Raw genomic sequence first — 18,930 nt, forward strand, 5'->3', positions numbered from 1 at the left:
GCCTTTGTTTGGTTATATTGAGAAAAGGGTAGTTTCCTGCATAAATGGCAAAGAACAATCATTTATTGGTTTATTTTGTCTCTACTAAACACATTAGTCATTCATCATTTAAATACCGGACTTCATTAGAAACCGTTTTAACACTTTTTCTCCCTCCTGCCATAAAAATACAGTAAGTAATTTGCTTAAAAAAACAACACAACACTAGGAACAAGTGTTCTGGTTTCTCTCCCCCAACTAAAGACATTTCTCAGTGATTTCAGTTTGTAAATCAGTAAGACAGTGCAGGCTACAAATCAGTGCAGGCTGAAGACTGAGATTCAAATGATCTTCCACTTAAAAGTGCTGAGCTATGGAACCTGCTCTCTCTATACCTCTCCATTTCCTAACATATATACAACTGAAACCACTGATTTAAAAACTATTAAGTAGTGCTGAATTCTGTCTGCTCTATTAGTTTAAATGAATGCAACTTACCTTTAGCATTATATTCAGAAAAATACTTAAGCCTCAAGGTCCCCAATAATTTGGAGTACTGAACTAGATAACCACCCTAAGACACTTCTGACAGAAGTAATGCATTACTTAGAGACAGGTTTCCAAACCCTGCTGTTAGAACCTATGCATACATGGAAAACACTGGCAGTCAGTCATTGTTCACACAGTTTTACTCTTCAGGCAGTCCTCTGCCATTGGTCAGCTTGAACTAGGCCAGAGTCCAGCAGGAAAGTGCATGGTGCACCAGATTCACCATCTCTTAAGTCGCCACTGTTTTCTCTTCTTTACTGAAAGGCTGTACTGAGCCAGGCTTTACCCATGACAGGCCAGCAACATGAACACTTTTATTGTGCTGTTCTTCAGGCTTCTTCTAGGCACAATCAAAACAGATATTAAAAAAACTACTGATGAGGAGACTTCAGCACTGTACAAACTTGTTTCCCAAAAAAGTTACTTGCATGTAATGAGCAGTCTCCAAATGAAGACATTTAGAAAAGAAACAACGAGTTGGCCATTTCATAAGTAGTTATCCACTTACTTTCTGAGTCAGCATCTTTTCTCTGGCTTCATCATGTACAGAAGGATTCCATGGAGAAAAGCTTAAGGAAGAGAAAAGTATTTATTTATTTATTTATTTTTTATTTTTTATTTTTTTTTGAGACGGAGTCTCGCTCTGTCACCCAGGCTGGAGTGCAGTGGCCGGATCTCAGCTCACCGCAAGCTCCGCCTCCCGGGTTTACGCCATTCTCCTGCCTCAGCCTCCCGAGTAGCTGGGACTACAGGCGCCTGCCACCTCGCCCGGCTAAGTTTTTTGTATTTTTAGTAGAGACGGGGTTTCACTGTGTTAGCCAGGATGGTCTCGATCTCCTGACCTCGTGATCCGCCCGTCTCGGCCTCCCAAAGTGCTGGGATTACAGGCTTGAGCCACCGCGCCCGGCCGAGAAAAGTATTTAAAAACTATTTGTTGGCTGACTAAATTTCTATAACATTCATTTTGCAGTAATTAAGTTTCAAGCCAATTCCCCTAACTTAATAAAGAAGAGTGCTTTTTTTTGTTTGACAAGTATGTTTTAGACATTATCTAATTAATTTTCTCACATAACTATCCTTCATACATGAATGATCTCATTTAAGCCTCACACCAACCCCTGAAGTACTATTATTTAAAGATTAATAAAGCAAAGCAAAATTAATTGCTCTGGATTACCAGAGCTAAAAAGTACAAAAGCCAAGTAGTCCATCTGCTGAGTCCATGCTCTTTTTTTTGAGACTGAGTCTAGTTCTGTCACCCAGGCTGGAATGCAGTGGTGTGATCTCCGCTCACTGCAACCTCCGCCTCCTAGATTCAAGCCCTTCTCCTGCTTCAGCCTCGCTGGGACTACAGGTGCGAGTTACCGTGCCTGGCTATTTTTTTTTTTTTTTTTTACTTTGAGATGGAGTTTCACTCTTCTTGCCCAGGCTGGAGTGCAACGGCAAGATCTTGGCTCACTGCAACCTCTGCCTCCCAAGTTCAAGCGATTCTCCTGCCTCAGCCTTCCCAAGTAGCTGGGATTACAGGCATGCGCCACCACACCCAGCTAATTTTGTATTTTTAATAGAGACGGGGTTTCTCCATGTTGGTCAGGCTGGTCTCAAACTCCCGACCTCAGGTGATCCCCCCCACCTTGCCCTCCCAAAGTGCTGGGATTACAAGTGTGAGCCACTGTGCCCAACCAATTTTTGTATTTTTAGTAGAGATGGGGTTTGGCCATTTGGTCAGGCTGGTCTTAAACTCCTGACCTCGTGATCCACCCACCTTGACTTCCTAAAGTGCTGGGATTACTGGCATAAGCCACCACGCCTCACCATGAGTCCAAGCTCTTAACAGCTATACTTCACTGCCTTCCCAAGCAGTACCAATGTTGCCAAAGAGCAAAATCACCAATTCGTCCATTCCCAATACTCCTCCAGACACTGTTCCTTAAATCAAATGTCATAGTGCTTCAGGAACCCACCATTCTCACGCTATTCAGTTTCCCTCCTTTTACCACATCTGAATGTCAATGAGGGTGTGGCAGTTTGAGGGGCTCCAGCGAAAACTGCAAGCTGAAAAGAGTCCTGACATGTGAATGAATAAATACGTCATAAGGATCCCTGGGAAACCAAAGTCACCAGAGAATGTGCTGTCAGCACAGCCTGTCAGATGTAAAGGTTTTTGTTTCAGAGCCTCAGAGGCATCAGAATTCAAGTTGGCACCAAGTTATAAAGGTTGTAGGCTAACAGCTTATGCATGTGCCTTTTTAAATCCCTATTCTGAGACCACCTGGAGAAAGGAAGCAGTGTATTGGAAAGGACAGTAGACAATTCATTCGGGAGATGCACCACTTACCTAATTGCATAGGGGTCTTCTATTTTAGGTTGGTCAAACAAACGAGCAGTGCACACCTTAACACTGTCAACAACTTTACTTTTAAAAAGCTGAATATCTTTTTCATACCTGTGTTAAAAGTTTAAGTCAAAAAGTTACTTAATCTACTTAGCTGCATCTTCAAATTTATTTTATATAACAAAGCAAAAGTTACATACAGTACTGCAGCCTCTGGGTTCAGGGGGCTTGCTGTATCAATCTTGTAGAAAACTCTCCTTGCATACATTAATACCTGCCAAATATGATTATGGTTCCGCCTAAAGGGAAACATGGCGTGATTACTGAGGCGTCCTTTTGCAGTATTATGTCACTAAAACAAACCCTTTACTTACTTACCTCCATTTTGCAAATGCTCTCTTCACATCCAGCTCACCTGAGGTGGGATCAACTAGCGGGTGAAAAACGGGAATATCGAACACCAAGCGCTATATTTAAATAAAAAGAGACGTGCCCTTTAATGGAAGCAGTGGCACTTATGAGACCCATAGGAATCGTGATAAAAAGAGCTTCAGGACAAGGCAGTCACGTTATTTAAAGCTAAAGAGCTGCCTCAAGAGGGACACTTAACTACTTTTACCATTTTCCTGAAAAACTAAATTTAGAGATGAAGCGGGGAAAACTCCCTCTCCACTAGAGCCTGAAGGCCACCATTCACCTGGTGAGTGCTGCAGGATGGCAGGCAGCCAGCCTCCCTTGCAGACCCTGAGCAGAGAAACAAAGCTCTGATGGCATGCTGGAAGCTGCTGCAAAGCACAGAAGTCCCCCTGGACAACTACTGGGTAGATATATCATAAAGGTACCAGGTCAGGAAAAGAACTAGGAAAGCTGTAAGCCCTTTTAGCCCTTCTCGCTGATCCACAAATGAAGCCAGACTGTGTCTCCAACTTACCGGACAGTCACCATCTGGATAGTTATCAGGGATGTAAACTGTAAACTTAAATACGCCATCTTGGTAAAGTCCATGCCGTATGAATATTACTCCAAACCACACTGTAGGAAAAAATAAAAGAGTTAAGGCCTAAATTTGTCTGGGAGGAACTAAATGTGCCCATAAATTAAGAATGAATCCTCATCTTACTTAATGCAGAGCGATAAGATGGCTGCACATAGACGCCTGGTAGCTTCTGCTTCACAACCAAGGTACTACAACAAAAGCAGAGTAATTAATTTGTGTGGATACAAATGACACATGAAGATGAAACCACCCCACATTCACTTCGAGACAATGAATGGCCCCTCAAGGGGCAGCTGATGCCCAAACCCTGCAAGCCAAGTTCTCACAATCTCTCACCTGACACGATCAGAGCCCTGGCCCTGACCGCTGCCCACTACCAGCTTCACAGCAGCAGCTCACAGAGAAACAAGCAGGCCAGCAGGGGCCCCACAGTAAGAACTAAAGCCAAACAGGGAAAAATGAAGAATCAAGTTTCCTCCCAGAAATCCGCTCTTCCAAAACATCATCTTGGAAACCAGCCTATAGGTAATTCCAAATAATGCAACCCGAGGTAAGTTATGTACAGTTGAGGTCAATGAGAGTATCTGTAAAATTATGCTTTTGTGACTGTGGATGATCATTCAAAAACTTTTAAAATACAATGTTAGATAAATTACGATTTCTTGGAATTAGGTCACAAAGTTGTCATTTTACATTTTAATCACAAGATCCCACAGCAGAGGGCAATGTTCAGACTCGCAGTGCTGCCTGGGAAGGGCAGGCATCCTTGTGTGGCTCTCACACGCCCTGCTCTAAAACGGACCCCCTGATGCAGACACCTGAACTCTGTGGGCCTTGCCAGAAAACGGGAAACTAGGTGCTGAAAACAAGAAACAACAAGTGCACCGACACAAAACCTACACTGGTTCTTCCGGGACCCAGTTACCCACCCACAGCCATTCTGGTCACTAACCTGCCAATCCTGGATTTTATGAAGAACTAGTTTATCAGGCCTTAAGTTTATCATCTTTATTACCTACTTTCCATTCACTTATTTTTAATCATTTTTGAGTTATTATCTAGTTCATTTTTAAGTTGCTAAAATTTAGCATGTCAATAGCAACATGGCTGGCAGATGTCTCTACTACAGTGAAGTTTGCCAGAAAAGGCAGTTCTGTGTTCTAATACAGATTTAATCACCACAATAGAGGCCTGTCCAACTCGCTGCCCAGCCTCAAACACAAGGCCTCCATTATAGAGCCAAAGGGGCCATTACTACCAAATCACACCCAGCCAATTACACTGGGGCCTCAGACCCTCTGACCATTACAACATTAATACACTAAGGGAAGGGTCAAGGATGCCTTTTTTTAAAAAATTTTTTTTGGTTTTAAAAAAAAAAAAAGATGAGGTCTCATAGGCTGAGTGTGGTGGCTCACACCTGTAATCTCAGCCCTTTGGGAGGCCGAGACAGGCAGATCATTTGAGGTCAGGAGTTTGAGACCAGCCTGGCCAACATGGTGAAACCCAGTCTATACTAAAAATACAAAAATTAGCGGGGTGTGGTGGCGTGCACCTGTAGTCCCAGCTACTCCAGAGGCTGAAGCAGGAGAATCACTTGCACCCAGGAGGCGGAGGCTGCAGTAAGCTGAGGTTCTGCCACTGCACCCCAGCCTGGGTGACCCAGTGAGATTCCATTTCAAAAAGAAAAAAAGATGAGGTCTCACTATATGGCCTACGCTTGTCTCACATTCCAGAGCTCAAGTGATTCTCCCACCTCAGCCTCCTGAGTAGCTGGGACTATAGGTCCACAGCTGGGAAATTTTTAATTGTTTTTTAGAGACAGGGTGGTCACTCTGTTGCCCAGGCTGGTCTTGAACTCCTGGGCTCCAGTGATCCTCCTGCGTCCGTCTCCCAAGTAGCTGGGATTACAGGCACGAGCCACTGTGCCTGACTCAAGGATGCTTTTAAAATAACTGTATACAAAAGAATTTTTAAATTATGGAAATTAAGAATTATCCAAACTTTCTGTCCTTTTAACAAATTCTCGAATGAAATGCCATCTGCGTCTGTGCAGTGCTGGAGCCCCCGTGTGTGCCAGGCACCACAGGGTCGCTGCCAGCACTCTGCACCCTGCTTGGCTTCTTGCACTCCACAACCAGGCGCAACTGCAGCCCAGCTGCAGACCTCGGTGACCAGTCAGCGTCTTCCTTACATGGAGCCCACATCTTTGTCTCTTCCCTAGAATTGCCAAGTCCTGCCTTTGGGAGTCATATAGAATAAATCAGATCCTTCCTTGTGACAGACCTTCAAAATATATTAAGACAACTTTAATACGTGCTTAAACTTTCTCTTCTCCAAGAAAAATTCTCCAGTTCCTCCAACTGTTGATCCCTAAGGTCTGGCTTCCTGGTCCGTCCCTGCTAGGCCTTGTCCTCCATCTGTCAGGAGGCTGACTACAAGGCGACAACCAAATGGAGCACCACCTTCCAGATACGCCTGACCAAGAAGGCAGAGACGGCCACTCTCCCACTGTCCTGCTCTCCAGAAAAATCTCTCCAGGAGGCAGGTTCCTCACTTCACATAAACCAAGACCGCATTTATTAAGTTCCTAATCTACTGTAGGTTCTTTTTTTTGAGATGGAGTCTCGCTTTGTCGCCCAGGCTGGAGTGCAGTGGCGAAATCTTGGCTCACTGCAACCTCCACCTCCCGACTTCAAGCGATTCTCTGCCTCAGCTTCCTGAGTAGCTGGGATTAACAGGTGCCCGCCACCACACCTGGCTAATTTTTCTATTTTTAGTAGAGACGGAGTTTCACCATCTTGGCCAAGCTGGTCTTGAACTCCTGACCTCGTGATCCACCTGCCTCAGCCTCCCAAAGTGCTGGGATTATAGGCACAAGCCACCGTGCCCGGCCAATCTACTGTAGGTTCTTAATAAACCTTAATTTCTTCCTTTTTTTACTCTCCAACACAGACATGGAAATTAAAGTATCCTCTGCCTTTAAATCGTATTCACCCGAGCTCTAAAGAATCTTTAAGAGAGGCTATTTTTATAACTCTACCTAGGTCTTGGTTAAAAAAGATTTTATCACCAGCAATAGCCTATAGTTTTATATTTATTCAGTCTGATACTGGAAAGGGACAGGTTTGAGCTTTGAGATTAAATGTCTGCCCTTTACTGCGTCCATCAGAATACATTTCATTCTTCACTTTAAAGGATCGTTCCTAATTTAACCAAATAGTTTGTTAAGAACTTACAATTCTGCAAGAAGAGAGTATTCCAGGTAGAAGGGTCCATAGGACGCATGCGTGCCATTTGTTGACTGTGCTGCTGGGGCAGGAGACGTAGGCTTAGTTATGGGCAAAGCATTTTTGGGAATAGAAGGCAGCTGTTTCTTTGGTGCAGTTCGTGGAGGACTGGTTTTCACATCCCCTGTTAATGTCTTCTCTTCACCTTCAGATCGCTATACAAGATTAAGTTGTAAGAATACCTGTTAGGATGATTCTTAAATCACAAGAGTACATTATTAGCTCCATGGCCTAAATGCTGGAATTGCTCCTTTACAAGCACATTCTAACACCATGACCAAAATGACTAGAAAGTCCTTTGGGCAGGCAGGTCATATAAAGAGAAGACAAAGCTGAAGCAAGATCAAAGCATTAGAGAAACTCTTTCATATAGGGAAACTCATCCTATAAGGATGATACAATCAGTGTGTACAGGATTAACTGAAACACACAAAGAAATGGTTTTTCCTAGTGGCCCCAAAAAGAGGGCAAGGGGTTTCTAAGCAATTAGACAACTGTACAAGGCTAGAAAAGTCCCCCAGCACTTAGATGCTACAGAAGGTTAGGTGCTAAGCAGCTCAAAATAGTGTGGATGAAATTAGTCACTGCCTGTTAGCACTTGGGTTAGAAACAAAGAGTGAAGCTATTCTGTCACTTGCTTGGGTCTGATTTTGATTTGTCCCTACTGGGTGTTTTGACATTTCAAATATCACCAGCATAAACCGTCATCCTTCATCAAAGACATAGGTCGACATGAGTCAGAGACTCAACTACCATCTCATAGGTACTTCCTTGGCGCAAGTACAACCAAAGGCTGTTTAATTAGCTATATAAAAACATGTATATCATATGCATTGCTCTAGTGATGGGTACATCTAAAGGCCCTGACTTCAGCACAATACAATATGCCAATGTAGCAAGACTGCACTTGTACCTCATTACTACGTACAAGTAAGGAAGAGATGTATGTCATGTACATAGAAAAAAAGTAATAGTGGTGTTTGTTCTCCTAAAGGTGGGATTATGGTTTTTCCTTTTTTTTTTTTTTTTTTTTTTTTGAGATGGAGTCTCGCTCTGTCACCCAGGCTGGAGTGCAGTGGCGCGATCTCAGCTCACTGCAAGTTCTGCCTCCCAAGTTGACGCCATTCTCCTGCCTCAGCCTCCCAAGTAGCTGGGACTACAGGCGCCCGCCACCACACCTGGTTAATTTTTTTGTATTTTTAGTAGACACTGGACTTCACCGTGTTAGGCAGGATGGTCTCAATCTCCTGACCTCGTTCGTGATCTGCCCGCCTCAGCCTCCCAAAGTGCTGGGGATTACAGGCGTGAGCCACCGCGCCCAACCGGTTTTTATTTTTTTATTTGCCTATTTTAATCTTTCCTAAAATGAAAAAATATTTTTTAAAAAATCATTTTATTTAGAAAAATTAAATTAGTGCCCATCAAGTCTGACTTAATGATATCAGACTAGCCTTTCCCACAGCTGTTCTAACTGTAGAACCTTGTAGTAGAAAACTACAATATGTCACAAATTTCATCATGTGTAAATATAACCTCAATCATCTTAGAATTGTGATGACCAGAACGATTTCTATTTGTGATGCAATCCCAGTCTCAGAAACACACTTTAACCAACAAAATAATTACTTCTCAAGAGTGTAAGACCTTAACTAGAAAAATCAGGTAATTTTGTCAAGATTACAGGTAACCGTGACAGATTATTTTAGCCTTCATTCTGACCCTGTTTTCAGACACAGAAGCAAATGGGTTTCCTTACTGAATTTATCACTATACCTACTTTGCGTACAGAGCTTGTAGACATGCTCCAGAAAGGGTTCATAACGTGTATTCCAAACAAAGAAATTCAGTGGCGTGTCATCCAAATCTTCTGTCTTCAGCATTCACTTTACCTTAAAACAAGATGGGGAAACATAGAAACAAGCCAACACCAACAATTAAGAGTTTTTTTTTTTTTTTTAGATGGAGTCTCGCTGTGTTGCCCAGGCTGGAGTGCAGTGGTGTGATCGTAGCTCACTGCAACCTCCAGCTCCTGAGTTCAAGTGATTCTCCTGCCTCAGCCTCCTGAGTAGCTGGGATTACAAGTGCCTGCCACCATGCCCAGCTAAGTTTTGTATTTTTAGTAGAGACAAGGTTTCACCATGTTAGCCAGGCTGGTCTTGAATTCCTGACCTCAAGTGATCCACCCACCTCAGCCTCCCAAAGTGCTGGGATTACAGGCGTGAGCCACCACGCCCGGCCAACTGTTAAGACTTCTGAAATGATGAATAACTAATTATGATACCCTGGATATACAATATGTTATATAACAAAGGGTTGTAAAATCCTAGGAAAGGGTCTTCAGGCATCTTCAGAAATAGTTTCCTTCTATACCCACTTCCTTTTCTGGTTCTAATTTCTTTCACACTTCTAGACGTCTATAAGAATCTGTGCACCAGGTCCCTTGGCCAGGATTCAGATTACTCAGTGACACAGATGAGCCTTGGTGCCAGAAGTTCAGAAGATACGGACAACAGTTGCTACTAGCACATCTCGGCATTTAACTAACAGGAAAGCCAGATTCAGAATGCACTGTACCCACATACACAAAAGTTGTATCACTGTTCCTAGGGTTATGGGAACAAACAATAAAGATACAAGGAGGCTGATTTAAGAGCTGCTTTAACTCACTTGAGTACAAAATGATTCCTCCAGCAAATATTAGCCAAAGAAATAAGAGAAAACAGGGAAGGCAGAGCACACGTATGTCACTAAGACGACAGAAGAAGTTACCCGAGTCCTGTCAGTACCATCCCCCAATAAACTGCCTTCTACAACTTCGAAACATACATAAACTGCAGGATCATGTACTTAAGGAACTGCCAAGCAATCCAGACAAATACAACAAGAGGCACGCAAGAGCAACGGCAAGAGAGACGTTTCACAAGTACAGATCTTCCAGCCGAAGCTTCAAGTCGTGGATAAGAAAGCATGTATCAAAGCTCATAAAGTCAGTGGGTCATTTACTAAAAATACAAAGAAGCAAAGGAAAAGCAACCAAGCCCAGCTGTAAGAACAGCAACTTCTTTGCCCTGGTGATTTTCCCCCAGGCTCTGTTACCTTTAAAGCAGAGCTCCTTCTCTGAATTCCTACTTGCACCAGTCAAAAGGCTGATTTGAAGGTGAAAAGGGTCAAAACTAAGCAACGTTTTCCTAATTTCTTAAGCAGGTCATGAGCAAACTATGTACTAACTGTCCCCAGTCAGCAATAATTTGTCTTTTCTGATGAGCTTGTGACATCCAGGGACGTACTCAACCCAGGTCATCCATACCTTGCCAGTGCCTATTATTGCTGTTTTCTTTTCCAAAAGAAAATGCCACCCAGTAATTAAATCAGAGGAATGAAGATCCTGGTTCTTCTACTAGCATGGATAACATCCAATAAGTAAAAACAGCTCTCCGCAAATCTGCCTTTAAAGGTGAGTATGACACAGTGAATACACTTGGGATATCAATAATGTGCGGGGGAATGTTACCGTTTGGCTCAAATGAAGACACTGATTTTCAGACTAGTAGTAATGTGCAGCACCCCAGTGTCCTCTAGGACACACCTAACACGGGACTCCACCACATACATTTAATGGGTTGGTGCAAACCTGTAAAGTCTCTTTCAGGTCAAACGCGTTAGGATTCTCTTTAAGAATTCTCCTTTAAGAATCCAATAAATTAGGCCGGGCGCGGTGGCTCCAGCCTGTAATCCCAGCACTTTGGGAGGCCGAGACGGGCGGATCACAAGGTCAGGAGATCGAGACCATCCTGGCTAACCCGGTGAAACCCCATCTCTACTAAAAAAAAAAAAATACAAAAAACTAGCCGGGCGAGGTGGCGGGCGCCTGTAGTCCCAGCTACTCGGGAGGCTGAGGCAGGAGAATGGCGTGAACCCGGGAGGCGGAGCTTGCAGTGAGCTGAGATCCGGCCACTGCACTCCAGCCTGGGCGGCAGAGCGAGACTCTGTCTCAAAAAAAAAAAAAAAAAAGAATCCAATAAATTTTGTCCCCAGTTCTGCCTATCATTAAGCAGGAGGTATTGTCTTCTGCTGCTTAACTTTGCCATGGATCTTTTAATCCAATGTTTCCAGCAGCAACATAATCACGAGACAGTGTAGTACACTTTTCAGGGTCTAGTCTAGGACAAGCACAGCATACATGTTCTGAGAAGAATGACATAGATGGAAGCACGACATAGGTTACATCCTTGTCATTGGGAAACAATTTTAGAATTTCTGCCTGTTCAGCCACGGCTGCATTCCTTTACATCACCCAGCTGAGAAGTCTGGGTCTTCAGCCTGCGCGAATGATAGTGCATGGCAGAGCTAAAACTAGGCTAAAACATGAGTGCTGCTGTTACTCTTCATGCCACAGCGCACTCACATCACCCCGAATCGGACTTAAGAAATTACACGTTAAGAGGAGACAGAGCAGCGGCCAGAAAAAAGATGAAAACGGCCCGGGCCAGGCTTGCTGGGGACAGCAGGGACCTGCAGCGGCCTCGGACCGGCACCCTCACCGCGGGCAGAAACCCGTCTCTGAGCACTCAGGGAATCTGGACAAACCTGTCTCGAGGTGATGCAAGGCGGGGGCCCTGTCCTGGCCTCGCAGTTAGCTCGAGGCTGGCCCGGGAGCCGCGGGACCCTCCAGTTGGGGGCTCTGGGGCCCGGCGACGCCCCCTTAACCAGAGCTCGGGATCGGGACCTGGCCGGGGAGGGCGGGCACGGGCTGGGGCGAGCCAGCTGGGCCTGCCTCTCTCCCTCGGGACGGGCCGGCCCAGCTTGAGCCGCAGTCCCCAGCAGTGATCCCGGGCTGCGAGGCGGCCAACGCAGCAGGTGCCTGCAAACGCGCACAGGTGCCCGGCCCCGCCTCCGTGTCCCACTGCGGCCGCCGTCGCCGCCGAGTCGCGAGTGCCCAGGACGGACAAATGCCGGGCATGTGGAGGCTGGCGGCCAGATTTACCGACACCTCAGTCCTCGCGTACCTACCAGCCTGCCTGGCAGTGCGCCTCCCCCCGGTGCCTTCAATGAAGAGCTCCTGGCTGCCGAGCGCCGTCGCGGCCCGACAGCATCTCCGGCCGCAGCGCCAGCCCTGCCCCTGCTTGATCCCCGCCCCGCCCCACCCTGCCCAGCCCTCCGCACCGGGCTCCGCCCCGTGGTGCACGCTCCTGGGGCCCGAGGCTTCCGTCTTGCCTCCCGGCGCCAACTGGCTCTCACACCTGCCCGTCAAGGACGTTCTTCCGGGGGCGTTGGAAAAACCGCACTCCGTCCTGCAAATCAAATCACCCCAGTTTGGGTGGGGCTGCACTTTACCCTCCCCTTACGTAATAGCGCCTGGGACGGCCTGTCAGTCATGGAAGTATCGGCCCCCGCCCGGGGAGGGATGGGCAGAGACAAACAAGCGCCGGGTCACAATTGGCCAGGACGTCTGCCAGTCACGATGGAGACCCGCCCGGAGGTTTGTGCGCTCAGGCCACAGCGCAATCGCCAGGCGCAGGGGTTGGGGTGCAGGATGGCGTCCCTGACCCAAGCTTTGTGGGAGGGCCGGGCCGCGAGACTACTCCGTGGCTCCCAGCGCAGGGTCCTACTGCTTTGGGCGGCGCTGCGAGGCCCGAGGCCGCCACATTGGGCCCACAGGGTTGCAGGGGTCAGAAGGACGCTTGGCGTAGGGCCAGGAAACGCCCGTTTGCTGGATCAGTGCAGGAGCTGAAGGGAGCTCAGCTGTAAGTCGGCGCCCGGCACTACAGCAACCAGAGGAGCCTTGTAAACCTGTGCTTGTCGCCCCAGCCTGCAGCATCCGAGTGGGGGCCAGGGGCTGGGGGAAGGGGGGAGGCTGAGGACCAGGAATCCACATTTGTCACGGTTCCCTTGCTGATTCTGGCGCACACTAAAGTTGGAGAACCTCTCCTATGGCAACGTAGTTCGTGTTTTTTTTTTTTTTTTTTTTTTTTTTCAGTTTTTTGTTTTTTTAACTCACAGGCTTTCACTTGGATCTCCTGTCTCCTTTCCCATAGAGGTCTCTCTCTGGCCTGATTCTGTGATCGCTGCCAGCGGCTTTCCAGGCCTCTTCTTACCAACGGTGCCTCCCCGTGGTTAGTCCCTCCAGTCTCGGCACTCCACTTCCACACTTGGGCGACAGCCCTCTCCCCGCAAGCCGCTGCCCCTTCTCTAGACACCAGAGGCACTGACCTGTCTGTGACACCGCCTCAGTGTCTTACACTCATAAGAGAAGACACATTCTCTGGCTGGGTTGTTTGGTCCATTTTTGGTTGCCTCCGAGATCCGGTGACTTATTGAAGGGCAGGAAGCCAAATTCTCCTGATGTTAATCCCAGGGGTTGGTTCTGAAACCCAGCTTCCTCCCCCAGCTGAAAACACTTCTGAGCCACTTCCTTTTGTCCACTTAGGACACATTTAGGAATGTTACAATGCCTTTTAATACAAGTCTTAATACAGAAAGGCAGGCGAGCAGGAAATCCTTTTTTAGGCCACAGGTGGTGGTTGGCACCTCTGTGGCCCATTTCCTCCCAATCTTCTTTGAAGCTCATTATCCTCTTCAAAGCTTTTTTTCTGCTTTCATCCTTTCCCCAACCTTCAGTTTTCACCGAGGACCCACATAGGTATTTCTCCAGCTCACATCTATCCACTGAGCTTCCAGTGCATGTCGTCAGCTGCCCACTTGGCACCGGATGCCTCAGACACACACTAGCATCAGACTGCACATGGCAGAAAAGCCAACTCAAACCGGCTTACTTAGCAAGGGGATTTCTCTCGCATGAGAGGCTTGTCTCCAGAGGTGGTGCCCTGGTCTTCAGGCTCTGCTTTCCTTGCAGTCCCTGGAATTGTACTTTCAGGCTGGTGGCAAGATGGCTGCAGCACTCCAAGCACACCCAGGATCTCACAAAATTAAAAGTATCCCTTTCTTCCAGTGGTCCCTTTTGAAATACATGAATACTTTTCCCAGAAGCTCCGCAGAAGAAATGCCCGCAGGTTTCAATGGCCAGAAATAAGTCTCTGGCCACAACAAAACCAGTCAACGGCAAGTGGAGTGAGTCCGCCATGATTGGCTTGGGCTGAGATTTTCCCTGGATCTCTGCCTGGACTTGAGGCAGAGGAGATCCATGATCAGATTTGTATTTTGAACACATCACTTTGTGTGGAAAACAGATTGTAGAGGCACAAGGGTCACGGAGCAGTTGAGAAACCATGGCAGTAGTTCAGGCAACAGCCAATCGCATGAATTTGAAGGTAGAGATGGAGAATTGAATGAGTTCCAGAGATGTTTAAGATAGGATGATATCGTTTACATATGGCTTGACCCTTCCAAGCCTCATGTTGAAATGTGGCCCCCGATGTTGAAAGTGAGGCCTGTGGGAGTATTTGGGTCATGGGGGCTGATCCTTCATGAAAGGCTTGGTGCTGTCCTGGCAGTAGTGAGTTCTATTAGTTCCCGAGAGAACTGATTGTTAAAAGAACCTGTCACCTTCTCCTCCCCCGACCCCTTCTTTGTCTCTTGCCAAATGATTCCTGCTGGCCTCTCCTCTGCCATGAGTGGAAGCTTCCTGAGGTCCTCACCAGAAGATGCTGGTGCCATGCTTCTTCTAAGTACATTATACTAATGTACTTAGCTGCTTCTGTCTTTCATTTGACATATGTGTATTGCATACTTATGACATCTAGGCTTTGAATGCTGGGGAGGCAATGGAGAACAAAACAGACATTGTTCCTCCTCATCGAGCTATGGGAGATAGATGCCAGTCAAATCATCTCCCAAATCAATGGCTAATTGCCTCAAGGAAGTGGGCAATGAGCCAAATAAACCTCTTTTTTAAAATAAATGACCCAGCCTCAGGTATTCCTTTATAGCAACACTGATGGACTCATACAGGTGGGATGGACAGAGCTTGGCCGTGGACTAGGTATGGGGGATGAAGAGGCAGATATGGCTGACACCTAGATTTTTAGCATAAGCTACAGGAGGGATGGTGAGGCCATTCACTGAGGTGAGAAATAGTGAACCACACGCAGGTTTGGAACAGTGGGAAATGGGAAAATCTGGGTTCTGTTTGGGGTGCTTCTGTAAGCACTGTTGCCTGTGTACCCGATACCCGCTTCTGCCGTTTTCATTACTGATGGAACCTCCATTTTGTTGAGGAATTTAAGCCCTTCAGTGGTTCCCCAATGGGCAAAGACAAAACTCCTGCCCATGGCTGTGGTCCAGCCCCGGAGGCCACAGACTCCAGCCGCTCTGGCATCTTCCAGGTCCTCGGAAGGGAGATGCTCCCACACCTCCCTACCACAAAAGGGGCCTTTGCAGTGAACGTTCCCTTTGCCTGGTCCATCCTCTTGTCTCCCCTACACAGACCTCAGCTCTAACACCACTTCCTTGGGGGCAATTTGCTGTTGATTTGGGAGATGATTAGTGTCTTTCCCACACTGTAAGCTCCCGGGGAGGAACCATTTTATCACTTTCTATTGTCTCCCTGGCACCCAAAAGCTAGATGTTGTAGGCACGCAATAAATATTTGCCGAATGAAGGACAGAAGCAACTAAAGTACATTTGAAACACCAACCTGCACGCCCACAGCTCTGCACCAAGAAAGCAACTCATTATGAAAATCAGGATGATTTATTCAAAAGGAAATGAGGAGGTGGCCTCAAGGTACCATTTCTTTAAGACTAAAACATAAAAGTGCTGAGAAAAATCTCAATGGACCCAAAACCTTACCTATAAAACGTCTTCAGTCGCTTCACATTACATTTACTATTCTAAATTTTTGAAGCATATTTGATATATTTGCATCAAAAGGTTCTCTTTGCATCTGGACTTAATAGATATGTGATCTGAGTATTCAGGACTTCTGCTCATGTTCTAATCAGCAAAATATTCCCTGAATCATACATCTTTCGGACTCTGGAAAAGTAATTGTACAAAGCAGTTTAAATCACTGGCTTACTACTAAAGCCCTTCAGAGAAAGAAGGAAAGGATAAAATGACGAAGGTTAAAATGCATATGTTTTATACACAGGCACACATATAAGCCAATGTTTTTAGCTCAATCCATTTGCCCCCCAAGTCCTTTTCTGAAAAGTAGATTCCTGTATACATGTGACTGATTACGTATACTGTTCAAAATATGAGAGGATCTAGCTATGCATATTAATATCTTAGAAAAAATATAATTAGCACATTAAAGCCACGACTTTATGGGTAATAATGTTTAGGATGAGACCAAAGTAGGCATTTAGTGTTTTTTTTTTTAAGTAAATGGATTTAAGGGAGGATATCAGATAATTGTCCTGTAGTTAATAATGATCCTCAGACATGACAGAAATCACACATTTGTAAGAATCATTGAAGGTTTAGAAATACTGCTATAGACGGATGATGTGGCTATTTTCCTTTCCATATCCTCATCAAGCGATACAGTTCTTGCTTGTAATAACATCACAAATGTGCTTTCAGGTTTCGGTTGCATCATGTTTTCCTCCCTGCCCCATTACCCATAGCTCCCATCCCTGAGTAAGTGGGTGCGTGGGTGGAAGAATGAATTTTACAGAGAGACTACAACATTTCAAAATGAAATCAGAGTAGCTGATGGACCACTGTGAATATTTATGTCTTAAGGAAAAGCAACCAATATATGATACTGCTGCTCATTCAGGGCTGAAGAGAACTGATTTCCTTTTACAATCAAACAGCATTTTGAACATGGCCTGACACCACAAATAACCCCCACTCCCTCAGCACGCTGATGACCGTACCCACAGTCATAAAAGCAATGTTCTCTTTGATTGGGAAACCACCTCACTCTGTGGTTTCAAAGCATTTGGAATGATGATAAAGGCTTGAGTTAGTTTTATCTAGAGTGGCACACTCAGAAAACCAAAGAGAGAGAAAGCAATACTCATTCAGGGAAGGGGACTATTCCAGGCACAGACACCTCTTCTTTCTTGCAGTAGGTAGATGGTGATTCCGTGAAAGATAGGGAAGCTCAGTGATCTTGAGTCACCCACCCAAAGCAAATGACACTGTGACCATCATTTATTCCGATATTTTACTATAAAAATGCTCAGTCATACCGAAAAGTAGAGGACAACAAACTCCCTTACGCTCACCATCTACATTCGGCAATGTTAATGTTTTGCCGTATTTCATCTTCCTATTTTTCCTCCTGAGTCATTTAAAAATAAGTTGCCGTCATCATGCTCTTCACTCCTTAGTGCTTCCCAGGGTGCTTCTCTTCAGAGCAAGGACACTCCCTTACGGAACTACAGTGCCAGTCACCCCTAAGAAAATTCACATTCCTAGACTTTTGTATGCTTTTTTGTTTGTTTTTTGTTTTTTTTTGAGACAAAATTGTGTTCTGTTGCCCTTGCTGGAGTGCAGTGGCACAATCATGGCTCACTGCAACCTCAGCATACTGGGCTCAAGCAATCCTCCCACCTTAGCCTCCTGAGTAACAGGGACTACAGGTGCATACCACCACACCGGGCTAATTTTTTTTTTTGTAGAGATGGAGATGCACCATGTTGGCCAGGCTGGTCTCAAAATCTGCTGACTTTTGCCTCCCAAAGTGCTGGGATTACAGGCATGAACCACTGCACCTGGCCTTCAGACCTATGAAAATTGCCCTAATTGTCACACACGAAGAAAAATACTTCTATAGTTAAGGACTGAATGTTTGTCTCTTCAAAATTTATATGTTGAAAACCTAATAACTAATGTAATAGTATTTGGAGGTGAAGCCTTTTGGAGATGACTGGGTCATGAGGGTGGAGCCCTCATACATGGGATTTGTGCCCTTATAAAAGGGACCCCAGAGAGCGACCTTCCTTCTTCCACTACATGAGGACACAGTGAGAGGATGCTATCTCTGAAGAAGCAAGCACTCACCAGACTCCTCACCTGCCAGCACCTTGCTCTCAGACTTCCCAGCCTCCAGGACTATGAGAAATAGATTTCTGCTGTTTATAAGCTGCCCAGTTTATGGTATTTTGTTCTAGCAGTCCAAACAGAATAAGAGTTTTTTTCTCTAAACCAGGATTCAATCAAGATTCAGTCATTGCATTTGGTTATATCTCTTTAATCTCTATTCTAGAACAGCCCTCCCACGTTTTCTCACCCAATAATATTGACAATTTGAACAGATCAACAGATCAAAGTATTCTGCATTTTGGATTTGGCTGGCTGTTTTCTTGTGATATTTAACTTGATCCTCTATCCTTGTATTTCTCATTAACTGTCAGGTGTGAAGGCTTGATTGGATTCATCGTTTTTGGTAGGAGTGCTTCATGTGTGAGAAGCTTACTGTGGCTCCTGGAGCTGTCTACAGGGTTTCCCTTTGTCCCCCACGATAGAGTGCAGTGTTGCGGTCAGAGCTCACTGCAATGTCAAACTCCTGGGTTCAAGCGATCCTCTTGCCTCAGCCTTCTGAGTAGCTGGGACCACCGGCGTGTAACACCACCTCACCCAGCTAATTTTTTTTTTTTTTTTTTTGTAGAGATGGGGGTCTTGCCATGTTGCCCAGGTTGGTTTCAAACTCCAGGCCTCAAGCCATCTTCCCATACTGGCCTCCCAAAGTGCTGGGATTACAGGTGTGAGTCATGGTACCTTGCTTGAAGCCACTGATTTAGTAAGAATTGCATCCTAATGGTTCTGCATGAACCAACGATTAAAAACAGAAATGTACTCTGCTAAGAAAAGTTACCTGAACATCTGGAACTGTACAATAGTCAGTAAATAATGAGGCTTCCGGG

General features: G+C 45.6%; 2 protein-coding genes across 16 annotated transcripts in view; one reads left to right on the forward strand and one right to left on the reverse strand.

The window, feature by feature from the left end:
• RBL2 (RB transcriptional corepressor like 2) overlaps window positions 1–10,531 on the forward strand; it is a 134,965-nt gene extending 124,434 nt beyond the window's left edge. For 4 of the 10 annotated variants that reach the window (XM_015126138.3, XM_077984754.1, XM_015126135.3 and 1 more), the window contains one exon: window positions 3,993–4,540. The gene's annotated coding sequence lies outside the window, so the exon portion shown is untranslated. Of the gene's footprint in view, window positions 1–3,992; window positions 4,541–9,109 lie in introns of those variants that run through there. The other 6 variants (XR_013411254.1, XR_013411256.1, XM_077984751.1 and 3 more) reach the window with 4 other exon arrangements.
• Window positions 42–12,275, reverse strand: AKTIP (AKT interacting protein). Of its 6 annotated transcripts, none has more exons than XM_015126145.3 (10): window positions 12,161–12,275; window positions 8,928–9,039; window positions 7,100–7,305; window positions 3,984–4,048; window positions 3,795–3,895; window positions 3,242–3,330; window positions 3,064–3,162; window positions 2,867–2,974; window positions 1,037–1,097; window positions 42–865 (listed from the first exon to the last, which is right to left on the reverse strand). In XM_015126145.3, exons 2-10 carry the CDS (start codon window positions 8,967–8,969, stop codon window positions 758–760), a joined length of 879 nt encoding a protein of 292 aa, XP_014981631.1. In that variant the 5' UTR covers window positions 8,970–9,039; window positions 12,161–12,275; the 3' UTR covers window positions 42–757. The 6 variants fall into 6 exon arrangements, with proteins under 6 accessions (XP_014981631.1, XP_001085590.2, XP_077840884.1 ...); XM_001085590.5 differs by having other exon boundaries at window positions 42–868; XM_077984758.1 differs by having other exon boundaries at window positions 12,157–12,275.
• Between the last annotated feature and the right edge of the window lie 6,655 nt (window positions 12,276–18,930).

Source organism: Macaca mulatta, chromosome 20, assembly GCF_049350105.2.
Source record: "Macaca mulatta isolate MMU2019108-1 chromosome 20, T2T-MMU8v2.0, whole genome shotgun sequence".
In the NCBI taxonomy this organism is placed as follows: Eukaryota; Metazoa; Chordata; class Mammalia; order Primates; family Cercopithecidae; genus Macaca; species Macaca mulatta.